The 23276-nt window shown below is 39.2% G+C and overlaps 1 protein-coding gene across 2 annotated transcripts in view; it reads left to right on the forward strand.

The window, feature by feature from the left end:
* SLC26A11 (solute carrier family 26 member 11) overlaps window positions 1–23276 on the forward strand; it is a 56488-nt gene that overhangs the window by 27264 nt on the left and 5948 nt on the right. For both annotated transcript variants that reach the window (XM_053706484.1, XM_053706475.1), the window contains exons 9-18: window positions 2666–2738; window positions 2920–2970; window positions 6884–6944; window positions 7037–7092; window positions 11138–11278; window positions 11424–11551; window positions 15452–15551; window positions 18125–18258; window positions 18340–18403; window positions 20981–21086. In XM_053706484.1, coding sequence (XP_053562459.1) covers window positions 2666–2738; window positions 2920–2970; window positions 6884–6944; window positions 7037–7092; window positions 11138–11278; window positions 11424–11551; window positions 15452–15551; window positions 18125–18258; window positions 18340–18403; window positions 20981–21054 — 882 coding nt within the window. In that variant the 3' untranslated portion in view covers window positions 21055–21086. The remainder of the gene's footprint in view (window positions 1–2665; window positions 2739–2919; window positions 2971–6883; window positions 6945–7036; window positions 7093–11137; window positions 11279–11423; window positions 11552–15451; window positions 15552–18124; window positions 18259–18339; window positions 18404–20980; window positions 21087–23276) is intronic.

The raw sequence follows: 23276 nt of genomic DNA on the forward strand, positions 1-23276 counted from the left end.
TGGTTTGTACTACTTTTTAATTGTTGTGATATTCCTACATATGACCCCCATCCTATAGAAGCCGTGGCTACATGTGAAGGAGATATTATCAGCCTTAATATAGATAAAGGTGCTCCCTATGTTGATTTCATTGCTAGTGCAAATCACCTATCCCTGATGGGCCCCTCTCCTCCCTTTCCCGCCGGTACCTGTTGCCTGCGGGTCATATCCCTACTCCCTTTTCCCACATCGCCTATAGGAGGCATTTTCATAGGAGAGGAGCCCATTCAGAAGGCCCTTATATCTCATATCACATACATACCAATATCCCTCCTTGAACATAACTGTATCAGAAGATAATCTTATTTATTCTATACACAAAAGCTTAGAGACCTTTATCAGGTCTAAACTTAAGGATACTCCTAAACACAGCTATAATGGTAACAGCCTGAAAAGCATGTTAGTTCCAATACATCTTATGGCTCCGCCCTCCACCCTTTCCCCCATATTTAGAGCGGTGCTTACCCGCTGAATATCCCCCCCTTACTATATACGCATTCCTTCTCTTCTGGAAGCTTTTAAACAGCTGAGTACCTGACCATCAAATATTTCTTTTTTTTTTACAATTCGGGTCCATTGGGCCTAATTCTGTGTTTTCATTTGGTCAGTCATGTATGCCATTTAATTGAAAAATCGAGGTTTCATTAGCCTACCATTAATGCTTTATATAACTGTTAAAATATTTTGTTCAATTTTATTTGTATCTTTTTCAAAAGAGGCGTATTATGTTCTATGTTTGATATGCAAAACCTCAATAAAAAATATTTAAAAAAAAAAATTAAACTTGCATGAATCAAATAGAGCAAGTAATTTTAAGACCCTTTTAAATTCACTTCTATTTTCAAATGTGCTTTGTTTTCTTGGTATCCCTTGATGAAAAAAACATGCACATATCATACACTAGTGAAAGCTAGTTGCTGATTGGTGCCTGCACACATTTGTCTCTTGTGATTGGCTAACTAGATGTGTTCAGCTAGCTGCCAGTAGTGCAATACTGTTCCTTCAGCAAAGGATAACAAGATAATGAAGTACATTTTATAATAGAAGTAAACTGGGAAGTTTTTTGAAATTGTATTTTCTATCTGAATCGGGAAAGAAAAGTTTGGGGTTTCCTGTCCCTTTAACTGTAAAGGGTTCCAATGCACTTATACATATGTCTATATATGTATGCCTATGTATTTATGTGTTTATATGTCTGTAAATAAATGCATATGTGCATATATATATATATTATGTATATATAAATCATTCTAGTGTAAATCGTGATTGCACTCAAGCGATTTGCAGTTACTTTCAACTCGTAATATTACTTGCGCACAAACATTTACGCTCCACTTGTAAACTGGCCCCATTTTAACCCTGCAAAGAACTTTGCCTAGGGCAGCAGTAGCAAATTTTAGGGGTAGTTGCATGGTATGATACCTTCTCTACTCTTATTGTCTCCAAATCTTTTATTAATGCATTTTATTACAAATCAATGATCCTTGGTATCCCTGGCCTCTGGTTGTGAGAGATATGTGAGGCATGTATCGGCTACAAGTGAATTGGGTGTCGTGGCAGCAGATTTGCCAAGGCATAGGGCAGCAAAAATCTAAATACACCATTGGTTAAACAACAAAAAAGCTACAACACAATGCAACTGTTGTGCAAGACATGGATGGTGATTTGTGAATACATGCGTATGCTACATCTAACTGGCTCACTGTCTGTGTCCTGTTCAGGAGCTGCAGTGTCGTGCAGCTTTCCAATGTGCCTTTAGCTAAGCATTTAACACCATTGCAGGGTTTAAAGTTATAGTGCACTGTAAAAATGTATCCCCTTTAATGTGCTCCCAATTATTCAATTTACCAGCTGAAGTTTATTAAATTCTTAACAAATATATCCTTTACCATTATTTGGACATTTGAAATAGCTACATTTGCCTGTTGGAACTGCCACCTGTACTGAACATTTCCCAGTGGGAGGTGGGGGAGAGAGGTTCTATAATGATAATGGGACATGAAACACACATTTTTTCTTTCATGATTCAGATAGAGGATACAATTTTAAACAACTTTCCAATTGACTTCTATTATCTAATTTGCTTCATTCTTTAGATATCCCTTCTTGAAGAAATAGCAGTACAAATGGGTGAGCCAATTACACGAGGCATCTATGTGCACCCACCAATCAGCAGCTACTGAGCCTATCTAGAAATGCTTTTCAACAAAGAGAATGAAGCAAATTAAATAATAGAAGTCAATTGGAAAGTTGTTTTAAATGGCATGCTCTGTCTGAATCATCAAAGAAAAAAATTTGGTTTTTCATGTCCCTTTAATTTCCAATTGTTCTCTCTGAGTATTGTATTTTGTGTACTCGGGCAAAGATAAGATAAAGAAAATAATGTGTATACAGAGAGTGATAAGACAACGAGAGCTGATCTTCATGAAAGCTCAGCCCATTAGATTGGGTGGTGGTTTTAAAGAGCCAAAACAGCTACGTTATATACAAAAATAAACCTAAAGGAGGGATTATTAATAAATAAACATGTAGTGAATTAGAAAATGTTCTTCATCTGTATGTCTCTCCCAAGTGAGAACTTGAGAATAATATAAAATAAGAGTCACCTCTCACATTCCCCTAACAGGAAATAGGACCCGGACTTCTCATCATCCCTCTTATGGGGTTACTGGAAAGTGTTGCCATTGCCAGGGCATTTGGTAAGAGGTGTTGAGTCTGCATTTTTATAGTAATAATGACAATTATATTCATATTTTTTATTCTGAGTATTTCCAGACGCACACACTTGCACATTATTTTTTTATCTACATACATTACATAAACACAGCACAATGAGAATATTGGTTGATACATCAGTTTGTTTTGTTTTTATTTGTGCAGCATCTCAGAATAATTACAGGATTGACACCAACCAGGAGCTGTTAGCTATAGGTAAAATGAATGATTGCACCTATGTAGGACCCTGTGTTCATTAGTACAACTGTGCTGTCCTATCTTTGTCTATGTGTTGTGTTTGCCTCCGTGGGTTTCTGTGTGTCGCGCCCATATCTAGCAATGTATTACTTTGTGTACACAAGAACTTGTAGCAGGCCTAGATCCTGTGCTCATTAGTACAACTGTGCTTTATACGTGTGCTGTCCTATCTTTGTCTATGTGTTGTGTTTGCCTCCGTGAGTTTCTGTGTGCCTCGCCCATGTCTAGCAATGTATTACTTTGTGTACACAAGAACTTGTAGCAGGCCTAGATCCTGTGTTCATTAGTACAACTGTGCTTTATACGTGTGCTGTCCTATCTTTGTCTATGTGTTGTGTTTGCCTCCGTGAGTTTCTGTGTGCCTCGCCCATGTCTAGCAATGTATTACTTTGTGTACACAAGAACTTGTAGCAGGCCTAGATCCTGTGCTCATTAGTACAACTGTGCTTTATACGTGTGCTGTCCTATCTTTGTCTATGTGTTGTGTTTGCCTCCGTGGGTTTCTGTGTGTCGTGCCCATATCTAGCAATGTATTACTTTGTGTACACAAGAACTTGTAGCAGGCCTAGATCCTGTGCTCATTAGTACAACTGTGCTTTATACGTGTGCTGTCCTATCTTTGTCTATGTGTTGTGTTTGCCTCCGTGAGTTTCTGTGTGCCTCGCCCATGTCTAGCAATGTATTACTTTGTGTACACAAGAACTTGTAGCAGGCCTAGATCCTGTGTTCATTAGTACAACTGTGCTTTATACGTGTGCTGTCCTATCTTTGTCTATGTGTTGTGTTTGCCTCCGTGAGTTTCTGTGTGCCTCGCCCATGTCTAGCAATGTATTACTTTGTGTACACAAGAACTTGTAGCAGGCCTAGATCCTGTGCTCATTAGTACAACTGTGCTTTATACGTGTGCTGTCCTATCTTTGTCTATGTGTTGTGTTTGTCTCCGTGAGTTTCTGTGTGTCGCGCCCATGTCTAGCAATGTATTACTTTGTGTACACAAGAACTTGTAGCAGGCCTAGATCCTGTGCTCATTGGTACAACTGTGCTTTATACGTGTGCTGTCCTATCTTTGTCTATGTGTTGTGTTTGCCTCCGTGAGTTTCTGTGTCACGCCCATGTCTAGCAATGTATTACTTTGTGTACACAAGAACTTGTAGCAGGCCTAGATCCTGTGCTCATTAGTACAACTGTGCTTTATACGTGTGCTGTCCTATCTTTGTCTATGTGTTGTGTTTGTCTCCGTGAGTTTCTGTGTGTCGCTCCCATGTCTAGCAATGTATTACTTTGTGTACACAAGAACTTGTAGCAGGCCTAGATCCTGTGTTCATTAGTACAACTGTGCTTTATACGTGTGCTGTCCTATCTTTGTCTATGTGTTGTGTTTGCCTCCGTGAGTTTCTGTGTGTCGCTCCCATGTCTAGCAATGTATTACTTTGTGTACACAAGAACTTGTAGCAGGCCTAGATCCTGTGTTCATTAGTACAACTGTGCTTTATACGTGTGCTGTCCTATCTTTGTCTATGTGTTGTGTTTGTGTCTGTGAGTTTCTGTGTGTCGCGCCCATGTCTAGCAATGTATTACTTTGTGTACACAAGAACTTGTAGCAGGCCTAGATCCTGTGTTCATTAGTACAACTGTGCTTTATACGTGTGCTGTCCTATCTTTGTCTATGTGTTGTGTTTGCCTCCGTGAGTTTCTGTGTGCCTCGCCCATGTCTAGCAATGTATTACTTTGTGTACACAAGAACTTGTAGCAGGCCTAGATCCTGTGTTCATTAGTACAACTGTGCTTTATACGTGTGCTGTCCTATCTTTGTCTATGTGTTGTGTTTGCCTCCGTGAGTTTCTGTGTGTCGCTCCCATGTCTAGCAATGTATTACTTTGTGTACACAAGAACTTGTAGCAGGCCTAGATCCTGTGTTCATTAGTACAACTGTGCTTTATACGTGTGCTGTCCTATCTTTGTCTATGTGTTGTGTTTGCCTCCGTGAGTTTCTGTGTGCCTCGCCCATGTCTAGCAATGTATTACTTTGTGTACACAAGAACTTGTAGCAGGCCTAGATCCTGTGCTCATTAGTACAACTGTGCTTTATACGTGTGCTGTCGTATCTTTGTCTATGTGTTGTGTTTGTGTCTGTGAGTTTCTGTGTGTCGCGCCCATGTCTAGCAATGTATTACTTTGTGTACACAAGAACTTGTAGCAGGCCTAGATCCTGTGTTGCGGTTAGGATCAATTGTAGATCATTTTCAGTTTAAGGGCATGATGGAATAGGAGGGGAGCATCAAAAATGGTTTGATCGAGATGGGATACGGATGAGTTGTAGGGAATATAGACACAATGGGGCCTATCTATGAAGCTCCGAATGGAGCTTGATGCCCCGTGTTTCTGGCGAGCCTGCAGGTTCGCCAGAAACAGCAGTTATGAAGCAGCGGTCACAAAAACCGCTGCTCCATAACCTGTCCGTCTGCTCTGAGCAGGCGGACAGACATCGCCGAGTACGATCGGGTTGATTGACACCCCCCTGCTGGCGGCCCATTGGCCGCGAGTCTGCAGGGGGCGGCGTTGCACCAGCAGCTCTTGTGAGCTGCTGGTGCAATGCTGAATATGACGAGCGTATTGCTCGCCGTATTCAGCGAGGTCTGGCGGACCTGATCCGCACTGTCGGATCAGGTCTGCCAGACTTTGATAAATTGGGGCCAATATGTGCACTAGAATGTCCATCCTTTTCATGTAAGGGCCTGGGATTTTATTGGTGAAAACATCTTTGTTAAGTCTCACTTTTTAAACTCAATATGAAATATCTATATGAGCCGTATAGGTTGTAGATGTCCCATACAGAAAATGGTAGCACTTTACAGATAGATGATGTGGAGGATACTTTTAAAAATGTTCAAATTAGTATTTCTTAAAAGGACATAAAACCCAAAATGTACTTCTATTTATCTAATTTTATTTGTTTTTTTTATTATTCTTTGTTGAAAAGCAGGAATGTTAGATTAGGAGTGTGCACGTGTCTGCAGTACTAAATGGCAGTTTTGCAACAATGTTATAAATCAGCAAGAGCTCTTGATGGCAGCACTATTTCCGGTCATGTAGTTCTCTAGACTTGTGCAGGCTACCTATCTAGATATCTCTTCAACAAAGAATAGCATGAGAACAAAGCAAATTCGATAATAGAAGATAATTGGAAGCTCTGTCTGAATCTGAAAGTAACATGTTTCACATACACAGTGGATAACACACGAGATGGGAATAGTCTAACTGCGTATAACAAACTGTAAGAGGTGTTGTAGGAGTAAAAGGGGACCAATAAAAAAACCTAGTAGTAGAAGAACTGCAGAGAAAGTTTAAAGGGACATTCCGGTCAAAAATTTAAATGCACATAGATTTATTACATCTTTGAATATAAACATATTTGCAATATACTTGTATTAGCAAACATGCTTCTAGTAAAAGTTATCACTGTTTTAGTGTTAACATTTTTCTCTGCACGTGCATGTCATGCATAGCTAGATATTCTCAGTGCACCAGCATTTTATATAATGCAGCTGCTCAGATCGTGAGTGGGGCTTGTATCATGTCAGCAATTAACAAATTGAGCCATTACCAGACTGTACAAGTACCCTAGGCATTCTGAGCAAGTGCTGTGTTTAAAAGGCTGGTGCACGGTGCATACTTAAATACACCTTTGAAACAGCTATAGCTTTTATTAGAAGCATTTTTGCCAATACAAGTATATTACACAAATGCTTCTATTCACACACATATGGATCTCAGTGTTGGCTAGTGCTGGTGTACCTGTCCTGTCTGTGTGTGTCGGTGTTACCTGTATAGTGTATAATGTGTTTTTGACACCGCACTGTAATCTTTCCAGGGTTTACAAACTTCCTGGCCTCATTCCTGTCTGCTTATCCTGTAACTGGAAGCTTTGGGAGGTGAGTGTTGTGTGTTACTTATCTTTAGTTTAATATTGAGTCACCCTTGAAGCTGCAAGCTTTAATCCAGGTTTTTTTGTTTTTTGTTTTAGGACAGCTCTCAACTCCCAGACTGGCGTGTGCACCCCAGCAGGAGGAATCCTGACAGGTGAGATTCTCATACAGCCAGTACTATTTATAATACGCCACTAGAGGGAGTGCTTTCTGTGCCAGATGTCTGACATTCTGTATTGGAATCTTCCAAAAACAGGGGTTGAATACAAACTGCAGTTAAACAGTTGTCAGAGGCTGTTGTCATTCCTTATAAGTATTATCTTTAAAGGTGCATAAAAACTAACATTTTCCTTTTATGAGTAAGAGCATACAATTAAAAAAAAGTTTCCAATTTACTTCTGTTATTAAATGTATTTTGTTCTAACTGTATTTTGTGTTTTGGAGAAAACCTACGCCTAGTTTTAGAGTTCTGCATTAGCCGTCCAAACCAGCGTTAGGGGGTCCGCTGGTATTTAGAGTCAGTCAGGAAAGGGTCTAACGCTCACTTTCCAGCCACGACTTTTCAATACCGCAGATCCCCCTACGCCAATTGCGTATCCTATCTTTTAAATGGGATCTTTCTAACGCTGGTATTTAGAGTCTTGGCTGAAATGAGCGTTAGAACTCTAACGACAAAACTCCAGCTGCAGGAAAAATCCAGGAGTTAAGAGCTTTCTGGGCTAACGCCGGTTCATAAAGCTCTTAACTACTATAATTATATTGTAGCTATTTTAGGATTTATATTTATTTTACAGGAAACTTTGTATTTATTTTAACCAGGTACAATAGCTATTAAATAGTTAATAACTATTTAATAGTTACCTAGTTAAAATAATTACAAAATTACCTGTAAAATAAATCCTAACCTAAGTTACAATTAAACCTAACACTACACTATCAATAAATTAATTAAATAAACTATCTACAATTAAATCAACTAAACTAAATTTAAAAAAAACAAAACACTAAATTACAAAAAAAACAAACACTAAATTACAAAAAATAAAAAAAGATTACAAGAATTTTAAACTAATTACACCTACTCTAAGCCCCCTAAAAAAATTACAAAGCCCCCCAAAATAAAGAAAATGCCCTACCCTATTCTAAAATACAAATTGTAAAGCTCTTTTACCTTACCAGCCCTTAACAGGGCCTTTTGCGGGGCATGCCCCAAAGAAAACAGCTCTTTTGCATTTAAATAAACATACAATACCCCCCCAACATACCCCTAATCTAACCCAAACACCCCTTAAAAAACCTAACACTATGCCCCTGAAGATCTTCCTACCTTATCTTCACCACGCCGGGTATCACTGATCCGTCCAGAAGAGGCTCCGAAGTCTTCCTCCTATCCGGCAAGAAGAGGTCCAGAAGAGGGTCCAAAGTCTTCCTCCTATCCGGCAAGAAGAGGACATCCGGACCGGCAAACATCTTCATCCAAGTGGCATCTTCTATCTTCTTCCATCCGGCGCGGAGCGGGACCATCTTGATGCAGCCGACGCGGATCCATCCTCTTCTTCCGGCGACTCCCGACGAATGAAGGTTCCTTTAAGGGACGTCATCCAAGATGGCGTCCCTCGAATTAAGGTAGGAAAAATCTGATTGGCTGATTCAATCAGCCAATCAGACTCAAGTTCAATCGGATTGGCTGATCCAATCAGCCAATCAGATTGAGCTCGCATTGTATTGGCTGTTCTGATCAGCCAATAGAATGTGAGATCAATCTGATTGGCTGATTGGATCAGCCAATCCGATTGAACTTGAATCTGATTGGCTGATTCAATCAGCCAATCAGATTTTTCCTACCTTAATTCCGATTGGCTGATAGAATCCTATCAGCCAGTCGGAATTCGAGGGACGCCATCTTGGATGACATACCTTAAAGGAACCTTCATTCGTCGGGAGTCGCCGGAAGAAGAGGATGGATCTGCGTCGGCTGCTTCAAGATGGTCCCGCTCCGCGCCGGATGGAAGAAGATAGAAGATGCCGCTTGGATGAAGATGTTTGCCGGTCCGGATGTCCTCTTCTTGCCGGATAGGAGGAAGACTTTGGACCCTCTTCTGGACCTCTTCTTGCCGGATAGGAGGAAGACTTCGGAGCCTCTTCTGGACGGATCGATGATACCCGGCGTGGTGAAGATAAGGTAGGAAGATCTTCAGGGGCTTAGTGTTAGGTTTTTTAAGGAGTGTTTGGGTTAGATTAGGGGTATGTGGGTGGTGGGTTGTAATGTTGGGGGGGGTATTGTATGTTTATTTAAATGCAAAAGAGCTGTTTTCTTTCGGGCATGCCCCGCAAAAGGCCCTGTTAAGGGCTGGTAAGGTAAAAGAGCTTTACAATTTTTATTTTAGAATAGGGTAGGGCATTTTTTTTATTTTGGGGGGCTTTGTAATTTTTTTAGGGGGCTTAGAGTAGGTGTAATTAGTTTTTTGTAATTTAGTGTTTGTTTGTTTTTGTAATTTAGTTTAGTTGATTTAATTTTAGATAATTGTAGATAGTTTATTTAATTAATTTATTGATAGTGTAGTGTTAGGTTTAATTGTAACTTAGGTTAGGATTTATTTTACAGGTAATTTTGTTATTATTTTAACTAGGTAACTATTAAATAGTTATTAACTATTTAATAGCTATTGTACCTGGTTAAAATAAATACAAAGTTGCCTGTAAAATAAATATAAATCCTAAAATAGCTACAATATAATTATTATTTATATTGTAGCTATATTAGGGTTTATTTAACAGGTAAGTATTTAGCTTTAAATAGGAATAATTTATTTAATAAGATTTATTTTATTTCGTTAGAATAAAATTAAATTTAATTTAGGGGGGTGTTAGGGGTTAAAGTTAGACTTAGCTTTAGGGGTTAATACATTTATTAGAGTAGAGGTGAGGTCCGGTCGGCAGATTAGGGGTTAATAATTGTAGGTAGGTGGCGGCGACGTTGGGGGCGGCAGATTAGGGGTTAATAAATATAATATAGGGGTCGGCGGTGTTAAGGGCAGCAGATTAGGGGTACATAGGGATAACGTAGGTTGCGGCGGTGTACGGAGCGGCAGATTAGGGGTTAAAAAAAATATGCAGGGGTCAGCGATAGCAGGGGCGGCAGATTAGGGGTTAATAAGTGTAAGGTTAGGGGTGTTTAGACTCGGAGTACATGTTAGGGTGTTAGGTGCAGACTTAGGAAGTGTTTCCCCATAGGAAACAATGGGGCTGCGTTAGGAGCTGAACGCTGCTTTTTTGCAGGTGTTAGGTTTTTTTTCAGCTCAAACTGCCCCATTGTTTCCTATGGGGGAATCGTGCACAAGCACGTTTTTGAAGCTGGCGGCGTCCGTAAGCACCGCTGGTATTTAGAGTTGCAGTGGCGGTAAATATGCCTGTACGCTCCCTTTTTGGAGCCTAACGCAGCCCTTCTGACAACTCTAAATACCAGCGGTATTTAAAAGGTGCAGGGGAAAAAAAAAAAAAGCACGCGTAGCTAACGCACCCCTTTGGCCGCAGAACTCTAAATCTAGCCGCTAGATAGGTAGAAGTATATGGTAGCAATTTTGCAAGAATACTTTTGAGCACTAGATGGCAGCAGTCTTAACTCAATGCATAATTCTTACATAATTCTTACAAGATATCTGCGATATAGTGCTCAAGACACCTGCATGCTCCTAAGACTACCTACCTGCTTTTCTTCCCTTTTTTAATTGTTTATACTGTATATAAATCATGAAAGAAAACATTATGTCCCTTTTTAAAGATACAAAATACTGTAGTAGTATATTAAAAATGCAATTCTATTGTAAAAAGTCTGTAGCAATTCTTAAGAAAAAAAAAAATTCAAAACATTGAATGCATGCTGGGAACATGTTATGAACCTACGGGATACAGGACATTTGTATTACTGAAAAATAGAGGGTCCCATTTGGGGGGAAAAGGTTTTTTGTTTTTTTATGCTCGTGGAATTGCGTCGCTGTCCACCATTATAGCTGTGGGAGTTGTCCTTGTTAGCCAGTGAGTAGGCCAGGGGATCAGTTGTGTGCAAACATACACTTCCTGTTAATTTCAGTGTTTTTTTCTTGCAGAATACATGTTTAGTGGTCGATTTCCATGTGATGAAAGTGTAATGTTTCTTTTTGTTTAAATTTCCATGTGTTTCTCTGCTCTTTTACTTCTAGGGCTGCTAGTTTTGCTTTCCGTTGGATACCTCACTCCTCTCTTCTATTACATCCCCAAAGCCGCACTTGCCGCCGTCATCATCTGCGCAGTGGCTCCCATGTTTGATCTGAGCATTTGTAGGTCCCTGTGGAAGGTTAAAAGTAAGTAGCTGATTTGTGTGATCTCTTATGCATCTAGTAATATTGTAAGGGGTGACGCATCTGATGTTTGTCTCAAAGCAACAAGTTAAACAGCATTCAGTAGTTGTACTATGTTAAGATAATGCATTGATTGTCGCCCCTCTAGGGCTGGACCTGCTGCCTTTTCTTGCCACATTCCTCTTCTCATTCTGGGAGATCCAGTACGGGATTCTTGCTGGGGTGCTGGTTTCAATGGTTATTTTGTGTTACCCTGTAGCTCGACCACAGATCAAGGTGAGTGTATGTGGGCAGTAAAGACAAGTTATTATATAGATGCAATACAGAACCCACCCAGGGTGGAGAAGAGAAAATAATGCTGTTGTATTCTTGAATTGGATCAGAAGGATGAATAAGTGTTCATCCACATAAAGATCTGTACTCTCACCTGAAGGTGTACAAAGCCGATGGCCTATAATAAAGGGACAGAAAACAACTTGTAATCGCAACCTTTTTTCTTCCAGTAGATATCATCTATTAGAACAGATTAACATCTTGTTTGATGCAATTTTTTTTCAGTGGTCAAACTCCGCCCAGTAATTATTTTTTAAAGGAACCAATCTGGACTTGAATCTGGAAGTGACAGGGCTTGCTACAGACATTGTATTAACAAAATATACATTGTTTGGATTCAGCAGAAATGATAAGAAACAGATATGTGGCAGTTAAGTTTACGAAGCCTGCCATGTGCTGTTTCAGTTCTGTAAAATACACAATTCTCAGACTTAAAGGGACAGTAAAGTCAAAATGAAATGTTCATGATTCAGATAGAGCATGCAGTTTTAAACAACTCTCTATTTTAATTCTATTAGCAATTTTGCTTTGTTGTTGTGATGGTACCTGGGAGCTTGTACTCCAGATCAGTCCCGCGGTGCTGCACACCCTTCTCTAAGTGCCACCAGAGACCTCCAGGGACCAGTGTTCCTGCTTTTGGGAGTGCTCCTCAGCTAGTAACCCTATCCGCCATGATTAAGCTCTGTAGTGAAAGAAGCTCTTTCTCTCACATACAAACACCAGACAAGGCTTAGTGCAATAGGGGGTAAATCATTTTAATTGTCAGGACACAGGGTTTTATACAGTTCAAGGTGTAAAATGTAAACATGCAAAAGCCAATTACATAAGCCCCCTGCTCACCCCCCTTGTGTCCAGATCCTGCCAGGAGATAAGCATTCCCAGGCATAACAATCAGCCCCGCCCCCATTTATGTCCGGTGTTTTTAACAGTAAATAGGGTTGCCGGCTGTCCTTCCAAAAAATACTGTGCAGTCAGCAGATAACGGGGGTGGGGGGGGGGGGTGGATGAAGCATGAAGGTGGTCTTGAGGCGGAAAGTTTTTTTTTTATTTTTATGTATTTATAGTTTACCTAAAGCTGCATAGTGTGTGTGTATATATATATATATATATATATATATATATATGTACACAACTATATATTGCATTATGTGTGAGTGTGTATATGTATGTATGTAACTTTGTAATACCCCAGACAAAGAGTGAGGAGCAGCATGTGCCCAATGGTACCTTGGAAGTTGGGGTACTGCTGGGGTGCTCTAAGGAATTCATCTAACCCTTGCTCCACATAGTGCATTTGGTCATATATATATTAAGAAATGTGAAAATGTGGAAGAGCTGGTGGCTGTGTCCTATAATGTCAAACAGCCCTGGCTGGACCCTCTCTGGGATCTTACTGACATTGTAGAAGGCAGCTACCACCAGCCAGAAATATCTCCTGTAGAAATAAACAGAGTGTAGGGTTCTTCCTCCTGAGGTCAAACAAGAGGCTCTCTATCACCGGACAGGTCATGCTAAGGGGCATGATGAACACAAAGGTGCTGATGGCAAAGGGGTACGAGCAGTCCTCAGCCCGGCTCCGGCAGCAGGCTACAGTGCACGTGATGGCAAAACAAAATCACGGGCAGCACAAGCTTTCGGTACAGTCCCATGAGCATGCTGTAATCCACCCCCCCTGTCAGCCTAAGCCCTGTAGGTACTCACTGCCAGGATCCAACAGGCTGAGCCTGGGAAGCTGGTAGTACGAGTATGCCACAGTGTTTGCAAAGCCGTAGTAGCTGATGCATGCATAGTCCTGGAAGAAGAAAGCGGCACGCAGGCGCAGGGAGTGACAGCTGAACACATGGGCTGTGCAGCACACATGTCATGTCACATCCACAGTCAGAACTGAGAGGCTACACTGCGCTATTCAGCTTCCTTCCCAGGTTCATCACGTGTGACGTGACTCAGACTTAACGCGTCACATATATGGAATATGATTTTACCGGACAGCTGCCGGAAATACCAGTCTGTCCGGTCAAATACCGGACACCTGGCAACCCTAACGGTGAAACACCAAGTCTGGTATCCTTTTAAAGCGCTTGTTGAGGTTCACATTCAGTGAAAGTTTAGTCCATTTCGGTCACATGGTGTGGAAATGACAAGTCTTTTTGTGTTTACTGGGTGCTCACAAGGAAGTGTAGCCAGTATAGGTAGGGGATATTGTGGGTACAATAAAACACATACAGGCGGCTAGAAAAATATCCTGAAGAGGGTGCTTTAGTGAGGGGATGGGAAAAGAGTTTAATAGGGCATAAAGAAAATAGAGACTTGTGGCTAGGAGCTGGGCTGTAGAGAAACAACAGGCTTTGTGTCATTTATTTTGGTATGCTTTGTTAAAGAATAAAGCTAGGTAGGTTGACAGAAGCTTAGCAAAGTAAACGTCTTTAGCAGTCTGTAGCAGCAGTGTTTGCAAATATGTATAACATTACTATAAACATTGTTGCAAACACTGCTGCTAAATTGCTGAAGACACTTGCACATTCCCGAGCTCCCCTAGGATTACTCTTTAATAAAAGAACTAAGCAATATTGATAACAGAAGTAAATTGAAAAGTGGTTTCAAATTTCATGCCTTATCCAATCCATTTAATTTTGATTTTGACTTTACTGTCCTTTTAAATTACAGGAAAAGGGAGCATAATAAATAATAACATTAATTTGCACATTTGCTTTATTATACATAATTAAATTACAATCTCTAAGTGTTGAAAATTGATGTTACTCTCAGGGAGCAGATGTAAAATCAATGTATTCCTAAAGTAAAAAACCTTTTAACAACAAGCCTATGTTTCAGCAGAGCACTGCCCTCTTCAGGATCTAGTGAGTATTGAGTATTTGATTATACAAATGTTAAGCAGTATTAGCTTCAGGCATGACAAGATAAGATGGAACAGCACAAATATAAGCAATCACATGTAATACATATCAGGCAGGCATTGAAATGTATTGGTTGTATATTCCTTCAAGAGACTTAAGATGCTTTACAGTCCTCCAGACCAATACCAATGTAGCTGGTGCAAAGTCCCAGGGAGAGATAATACACCAATAGGTTTGGTGCCCAATAGCAAAGTGTAGAGCAGGTCGTCGTCTTATAAGCAATTACAAGCGGTATGCGGTTGTAAGCTAGTAGCAGTGAAAACAGTTAATAATAAGTAAAGTCACTCAAGCAGAGACTGGAGCATGCGTATAGAAAGCGGTCAGGTTAATGCAGCATACCTATTGGTGTATTGGTGTTCCATCTTATCTTGTCATGCCTGAAGCTAATACTGCTTAACATTTGTATAATCTGTTTGACAAGTACTGTATTTTGGAATGGAGGTTGGTCACTTTATGGTGTCTCAGTTTTCACTAAAACCTTAACTAGGTCTGATGTATACTAGTGAACATCCCTTCCACCTGCAGCACTTTGTTTAGCTATTGGCTAATTGCTCCACATGTTAACTAATATTTCATAGCTCCATCCTGCATGGGTAACACATGGTCCGGCCCACTGTTTGAACTATATGATAGATTAAGGGTTTAAACACATGTCCTAGTATTTTGGTTATGGTTTGTACCATTAATGCTTTTGCCTAGGTGGATCTGGCTTGGTCCGGACCTGTAGGCTGCACAATAAACCACTTTTTTGATAGTAAACCTCTACAAGTGTTTTGTCTTTTTTTAAAAGAGTGCTGTATTCCCAGTCTTTTTAAATGTCACTATTATGTGCCATTTCTTCTTTCTTTGTCATTGTTGTTTATATATATTTGTTTATTGTCATTTAGGGCAAAACACAGCTTAGTGGAAACTTGTCTCTGTCTTCCAGGTCTCAGACACAAGCGGATTAGTCTTGCTGCCAATGAGTGGACTAAATTTTCCTGCAACAGAATTCCTCCGAGAGGTTGTGTATGAGAGAGCTCTTACAGGTGAGCAACTTTTCAGGACAAATTGACTAATGAAAACAGATTAAAGGGAAGTGGTTACTGTTTTAGAGTTTTAAATCTTGTTTGTGAAGAGTGTTTTACAATACAGGGAGCTAATTTATTGAAAAATCACAATAAAATATGTTATTGTAGATAAGTCACAGAGTTCCTTCTCTGTTGGGAAGGAATTCATCCTTAGAGGTGCGAGTCTCTAAATAGCTAGAGCATGTCATTTTTGTCTTACTAACACAAGTAACTGCTTTGACCTTGAATGCCTAACGTGTTCTGAAAGATGGCCCGTATTTTCCTTCTTAGACCTAGTTTCCCTGGAGGTGGTAAAGTTTGGAAACTGGTGGTAACATAAAAAAATCTCCATAGACTTAAACAGAAAATGGGATACCAGGGTCCCACTGAACAGATTTGGAACACTGTTCTGTAGTAGATGCTGCTTTTCTAGTTGGGACTCACAATTTTTCACATCAAAGGGCTATTATAGTAAAAAAAAAAAAAAAAATGAAATGCTTTAATGTGTAAATTTCCGACTATTGACCCTGCTCTACTGTGTATTTGACCCCGCAAACAAGTAGATGTTCCGTTCTGGATCCGCTGTGCACTGCTGGGCCTGAGCTGAACCCGCTGCTGATCCGTTCAGCAGTACAACTCATATGTGCAACTAACGCTGCTGATTGGATCAGTGGTGGGTTCTGCTCGTGACCAGCAGTGCTCCGCTGGTCCCAAGCAGAACATCTACTGTGTGTTTAAAGACACAGGAAACCCCCACATTTTCTTGCATGATTTGGATAGAACATACAATTTTAATCAACTTTCCAATTTACTTCTATTATCAAATTTGCTTAATTATCTTGTTATCCTTTGCTGAGGGAAAACCTGCACACATCTAGTTAGCCAATCACAAGAGGCAAATGTCTGCAGGCACCAATTAGCAGCAGCTCCCACTAGTGTAGGATATGTTTGTATTCTTTTCTAACAAGGGATACCAAGAAAACAAAGCACATTTGAAAATAGAAGTGCATTTAAAAGTGTCTTAAAATTACATGTTCTATCTGAATCATAAAAGTTATATTTTGACTATTTTTATCCTTTTAAAGGGACACTGTAACCAAAATTTTTCTTTCGTGATTCAGATTGAGCATGAAATTTTAAGCAACTTTCTAATTTACTCCTATTATCAAATTTTCTTCATTCTCTTGGTATCTTTATTTGAAATGCAAGAATGTAAGTTTAAATGCCGGCCCATTTTTGGTGAACAACCTGGGTTGTCCTTGCTGATTGGTGGATAAATTCATCCACCAATAAAAAAGTGCTGTCCAGAGTACTGAAACAAAAAAAGCTTAGATGCCTTCTTTTTCAAATAATGATAGCAAGAGAATGAAGAAAAATTGAAAATAGGAGTAAATTAGAAAGTTGCTTAAAATTTCATGCTCAATCTGAATCACGAAAGAAAATTTTTGGTTACAGTGTCCCTTTAAGTATGTAATTGAATTTAATGGAATGCGATGCTCACTAGGGCACAAAACACATAGCCCAGTAGCTACCAGCACAAGCTTAAAGAGAGAGGGTAGGTATTGAGGGTATTTGTGATAGAGAAGGGGAACATTAATGAGTAATATTTATCATGGGAGAAAGACTAATTTGGGGTAATGTGAAAATGGGTTACCATGAGTGGGATCATGTTAAGGGGATTGTTTTTCAATTGGGAGAGGTCCATTGGGTATGGCAGGGACTAAGTCATGCATAGGCTTAATAGCATTAGCACAGGGTCGTTGTTGGGGTTAAGTAGGGTGGGGGTTAATGTTAGGTTTATTTAGCTATAATTAAGGCACCTATGTTATACATGTATCAGTGTCAAAATCTCTGTTGGCCATTAATAGCCATTGTTGTATAATGACCCACATACAGTGGGATGTCACTAGATAAAAGTGGTTGTAGAATGGTCTTATTGGTAAAATGGAGACTGTGGGGCCTATCTATCAAGCTCCAAATGAGCAGGTGGACAGACATCGCCGGAATTCAACCCGATCATACTCGATCGGGTTGATTGACACCCCCCTGCTGGCGGCCCATTGGCCGCGGGTCTGCAGGGGGCGGCGTTGCACCAGCAGCTTTAGTGAGCTGCTAGTGCAATGCTGAATACGGCGAGCGTGTTGCTCGCTGTATTCAGCGAGGTCTGGCGGACCTGATCCGCACTGTCGGATCAGGTCCGCCAGACTATGATAAATAGAGGCCATTGTGAGAAATCTGCTGCTCAATTTAACAAAAAAAGGAATGATTTAGAACAAGAATATTAGCTTTTGTGTAAAACCAAGATACATGTTGTATAAAGATTTTCTTAGCACTTGCGTACGTATATCATGCTGACAAGGTAAGCATTGTTTCACTAAACTGTGGGCACTTACGGTCTATTATACTGTGCTTCTGGAAGGCAAAATCTACTACTCAATACTTCCTAATATTTTATATGAACCTATAGAGAAGAAATTGTGTTGAGATTTATGTGCCCATTAGATTTTCTTTGAGAGATATATTATTGTCATTATTTTCTCTTTCCTTTACAGTTTCACCACCACGATCAGTGACTCTGGATTTTTCACATGTTACTATGCTGGATTATACGGTGGTTAATGGGTTACATGACCTCATTCTTGAGTTTAAGTCTCAGGGTCTATCTATGAACTTTTGTGGGCTACAGGTATTGTATAAATAAAATAAGTATAATTACTCCGCATTTCTTCACTGCCACCTGACCTGTCCTCTGCCCTCTCTTCTACAGCCGTCTCTCCTCCAGATGCTACGGGCAACTAATTTAAAGGGATTTCAGACCCTTGGAACAACAGGTAACAAATAATATTATGCATTTGCTCCTGAACTATATGCTTGTAATGCTAAAAACATTAAAGGGAAACATTTACCAAAGTGTCTACAGTGTATTCTCATTTGACTCTCCCTTACCAGAATTCTTAGCCTTTAGTTTAACCACTACATCCTTTGGATTTAATGCTAGCTGCAGGCTATATTTTATTAACCTAATGATGATGTGCGTATTTCTAAATAATCCCAAATGGTGCTCACCCTCTACCAGGGTGGCAGTAAATATAACAAAATGCCAACACATAGGAGGGCACTTGCTGGATTTTTAAACAGAAATCACACTGTATTAGTCATAAAAATGTGTAAAAATGTTTGCACTAATAGTGTGATTTCTGCTTAATAAGGTGTGATGCAGTAGTATTTGGATCAAGTTAATATGAGATCCGCCATGTAAAAGAGGATAATTAACTCTTTCAATTGAAGGGGTCACTTGATTTCCTGATTATAATGTGCATGATTAAAAAATATATGAGAGACAAGGTTTACAGCAATAAATATAGAAGGGAGAACCTACACCCTCCTTTAGATTGCAAATTTGAAAGAGGAGAATACCTACGTTAATTGGTTAATATGGAATGGCTTTTACTCAACTCACTAGACGTGATTCCTATACAGCATAAAAGGACACAAATAGAGCTGAGATTGCAATGTCCCCAAATGCTACTAGTAGCTAAATTGAATTAATTCATCTTATTTATTTTTTGTATGAAATATTGTGTAATATTGCCCACATAAACTTGATAATTTTATATAAATAAAATAAATAAATAAATTAATGGTGAAAAATTGGATGGGTGTTAAATTTGTAAATACCTATATTATGGATATTGTTTGAAGAAAATTCTTTGCATACAAGTGTGGCACTTTTTTCCTACTAATGCAGTACACAGCAGTACCAAAGGATATAACAAAAGAAAATGACATACAGACAGAAATCGAATTCTAAAGCATCTTTATATAATACTACTTACAGAGCTCCTAACCAGCACGTATTTTCAGTGCTAGTCACGGGTGTTTGAGTTTTGTGCTGTTGTCCCTTTTGCCAATCTTCATTCCCTATAAATGTATCGATTTCACAGAGTTAAAACCAAGGGTTGTCCAGCCACTCCTCCATACTGTATTGGCCCTGCTCACCTCATACCAGACTTCCTGTCTTGCTGGCCTGTCCTTACATAGTCTCAGCTTCCCCGTCCTGTATACTAGCCTGGAAATGTTAGGAGACATGACTATATGCCTCGTATGTATGTTAAAAATAACACATTGGGGAAGCAAGTAGCGCCCACTGTCTGCATTCAGCACTTCAAAAGCTTCTAGTCTTACAATGGCTGCTTCTTCTGTTGGGGTTTGAGAATCAGGGTTTACTTATTTTGCTGAATCCTTCTACATGAATAGTAAATTCATAGCAAGTACTATAGGATCTTTATAATCTTAATATAAGTGTTATATTAAAGGGACAGTCAACACCAGAATTTTTGTTGTTTTAAAAGATAGATAATCCCTTAATTACCAATTCCCCAGTTTTGCATAACCAACACAGTTATAATTATACACGTTTTACCTCTGTAATTACCTTGTATCTCAGCCTCAGCAGACTGCCCCCTTATGTCAGTTCTTTTGACAGACTTGCATTTTAGCCAATCAGAGCTGTCTCCATGGTAAATTCACGTTTATGAGCTCAATGTTATCTAAATATGAAACACGTGAACTAATGCCCTCTAGTGGTGAAAAACTATCAAAATGCATTTAGATTAGAGGCGGCCTTCAAGGTCTAAGAAATTAGCATATGAACCTCCTAGGTTTAGGTTTCATCTAAGAATACCAAGAGAACAAAGCAAAATTGGTGATAAAAGTAAACGGGAAAGTTGTTTTTTTGGACTTGACTGTCCCTTTAAGGATCTTAATATAAGTGTTAAAAAAATGAACATCCCTAGATGGACAAATTGACTTCTCCTACCATAGCACATTCTTTCCTTTTAAATGACAAGTTAGTGCTTCATAGTAAATAACTTTGAGGGCAGTAAAACTTATGAATAAATCTACTTGTGTTTTTTACAATGTTTCCCCTTTTTTGTACATTTTACGAGATAATTTAAAGGGACATGAAACCCCAAATGTTCTTTCATTAATCAGAGCATACAATTTTAAACAACTTTCCAATTTACTTCTATTATTTAATTTGCTTCCTCCTCTTGCTATCCTTTGCTGAAAGGTTTATCTAGGAAAGATCAGGAGCAGCAAAGAACCTAGGTTCTCATTGTTGATTGGTCAATGCATATATATAGTGATTGTCATTGGCTCACCCATGTGTTCAGTTAGAAACCAGTAGTGCATTGCTGCTCCTTCAATCAGTGATACCAAGAGAATGAAACAAATTAGATAATAGAAGTAAATTAGAAAGTTGTTTAAAATTGTATTCTCTATCTGAATCATAACAGAAATTTTTTTGGGTTTCATGTTCCTTTAACTTATTGTACACTTTGGTGTTATTTAATTAGTTTTGAATCTGATGTATCTCATTGAATATTTCTGATGCTCTCCTGCAGGGAACTTGTATCAGGAGGACCCAGAGGGTAGCACTCAGCCTCTACTACACAGTGTCACCAGAACCTTGTCATAGGTCTCTTCATAGATGAGGCAGAAGAATTTTAGGTGAATATTTATGCAATGTCTTGGTGATAACTGATTAAAAATGAAACCAGTTTACTATGTAGTAGCTTCTTGTTGCTATATCTAACGTATACAAAGGGATATTCTATAGAAAACATTTAATTATTATTGTTATTTATTTGTAAATAACAGATTACACAGAGGTATAAACAGGTATAATATATACATAAAAGGTCAAATACATAAAAGGTCAAATTTATAAGCGGTAAAGACGAGATTTGACAGAAGTTGACAACTTTACAGAACAGCTGGACTTGTAAGCTTACGTGCTAAGGCGGCACATAGGGAGCTGATAAAAGAAGCAGTTGAACTGTCGTATGAAAAGGTTAGAGTAGATGGTGTGGATCCCTGAACAGTCTTTAAGGGACACTTAAAACTTTGAAAACTAGGAGCAAGGCAGATAGTTCTATAAGATTGATGCCCATCTGGAGAAGGTATCAAGGGATGAGGATAGAGGAAGGTCATGGGCAGAGCAAAGGAGATGGTTGGGTGAGTGGGGACAAGGGCAGTGATATAAAACAGGGCACTTTTATTAAGGGCCTTGAATGTAAAGGTCAGGATTTTGAAGGGAAGGGATTGGCAGAGAGGTTCAGCAGATTAGGAACAATGTGTAAGAAATATTAGCCTGGAAAAGCATTTATTATGGCTTTTAAAGGGATAGACGGCAGTTAGGGAGACCAGAGAGGATTGCATTAAGTAGCTGTGTCTTCTGTGAGGAAGTGGCAAATTTTGAAGCTTTTTTTTAAAGTGGAAACAACAGAAATTGGCCAAGGACTTAATGTGAGAATTGAATGAAAGAAAAGACAACAGGCATAAGGGGTTGAGGTGATAATTTTATTGTCAATAGATATGGAGAGTTGGGGGATAGGGATCTAGTAAGAGGAGGAAATATAAGAAGCTCGCTTTTAGAAAGATTTAGCTTACGGCAGTGAAAGGATATCCAGAATTAAATATATGAAAGACAGTGGCACAAGTTAGCAAGGAAGGGGATAGTGCAATGAGATAGATTTGGGTGCCATCACCATACAAATAATACTCATTAAAGAACCTAAGGCTGATGTGTAGATTGAACAGAGTAGGGGATAAAGCAATAGTTGGTCAACAATATCAAAGGCTGCAGACAGATCAAGAAGGATTAACAAAGAGAAATGGCCTTTAGATTTTACTGTAAGTAGGTCATTAGTAACCTTAATGATTGCAGTCTTTGTGGAGTGTTGGGGAGGAAATCAAGATTGCAATGGTTCGAGGATGGTGTTTGATGTGAGGAAATGTGAAACATTCTCTAATTTGTTATAACATGCCATTTTTGTTTTACTGAGCTTACTTTGGTGTATTTTAAACCCTTCCTGCCAATAGACATGTTTATAGTTATTCTCCCTTTAATCAATCTACACAAAAACATACAGGTGGTGAGAGTCCACAATCCATTACTCCTGGAAATTACACTTCCCTGCCACTAGGAAGAGGCAAAGATTCCCTAACCCAAGGGCACTATAAACCCCTCCCACCTCACAGGTACCTCAGTCTTGTCTTTGCCTCTGCTGGAAGAGGTTGAAGAATAAAGATGTGCATTTGATTCTTCATCTGGAAGGCTTATCAGACCAAGTTAAGGCCCATTTTTCAGAGCACAGTGATTGTTATAGGGATGTATTTTGGGTGACTATTGGGATTTAGTCACAAGCCTTTCCACTGACGTAGCAGGGACTTGTCCTTTGCCTCCTCCTGTTATATCATTGATATACTCCTATTCCAGATCCTCTGCTGTTCTATTTCGGCACTGGTTTTGGTTTCCTAGTGGTTTCCTCCAGTAGTGGGGCGCCTATAAGTAAGTACTATATTTTTTATTATTTGGCCCCTTATAAGCCTTTTAGGTTATTGTTATATATATTTCTATGACCTTGGGACAGTTCTATATTTTATTTAAGTAATTTCTTTTTTAAAAAACGCTATAGTATATTTTTTAATATACGTCATAAATTGGCTTGCGTTCTTTTTTTAATAATGCTTACTGGCTTTTTCATGTGTGTGTATATTTTTAAATGCACGCCGGATTATTTCGCATTCGTCTGTTTTTTTTATGCATGTTGGCTTTTGGGCCTGCGTGAATCGACATCTTGGTCTGCTTATATGGTTTCTAAATCCAGACTATTATCTCCTTTTTTTTTCAGGGAA

The sequence above is a fragment of the Bombina bombina genome, chromosome 1, assembly GCF_027579735.1.
Source record: "Bombina bombina isolate aBomBom1 chromosome 1, aBomBom1.pri, whole genome shotgun sequence".
Classification (NCBI taxonomy): Eukaryota; Metazoa; Chordata; class Amphibia; order Anura; family Bombinatoridae; genus Bombina; species Bombina bombina.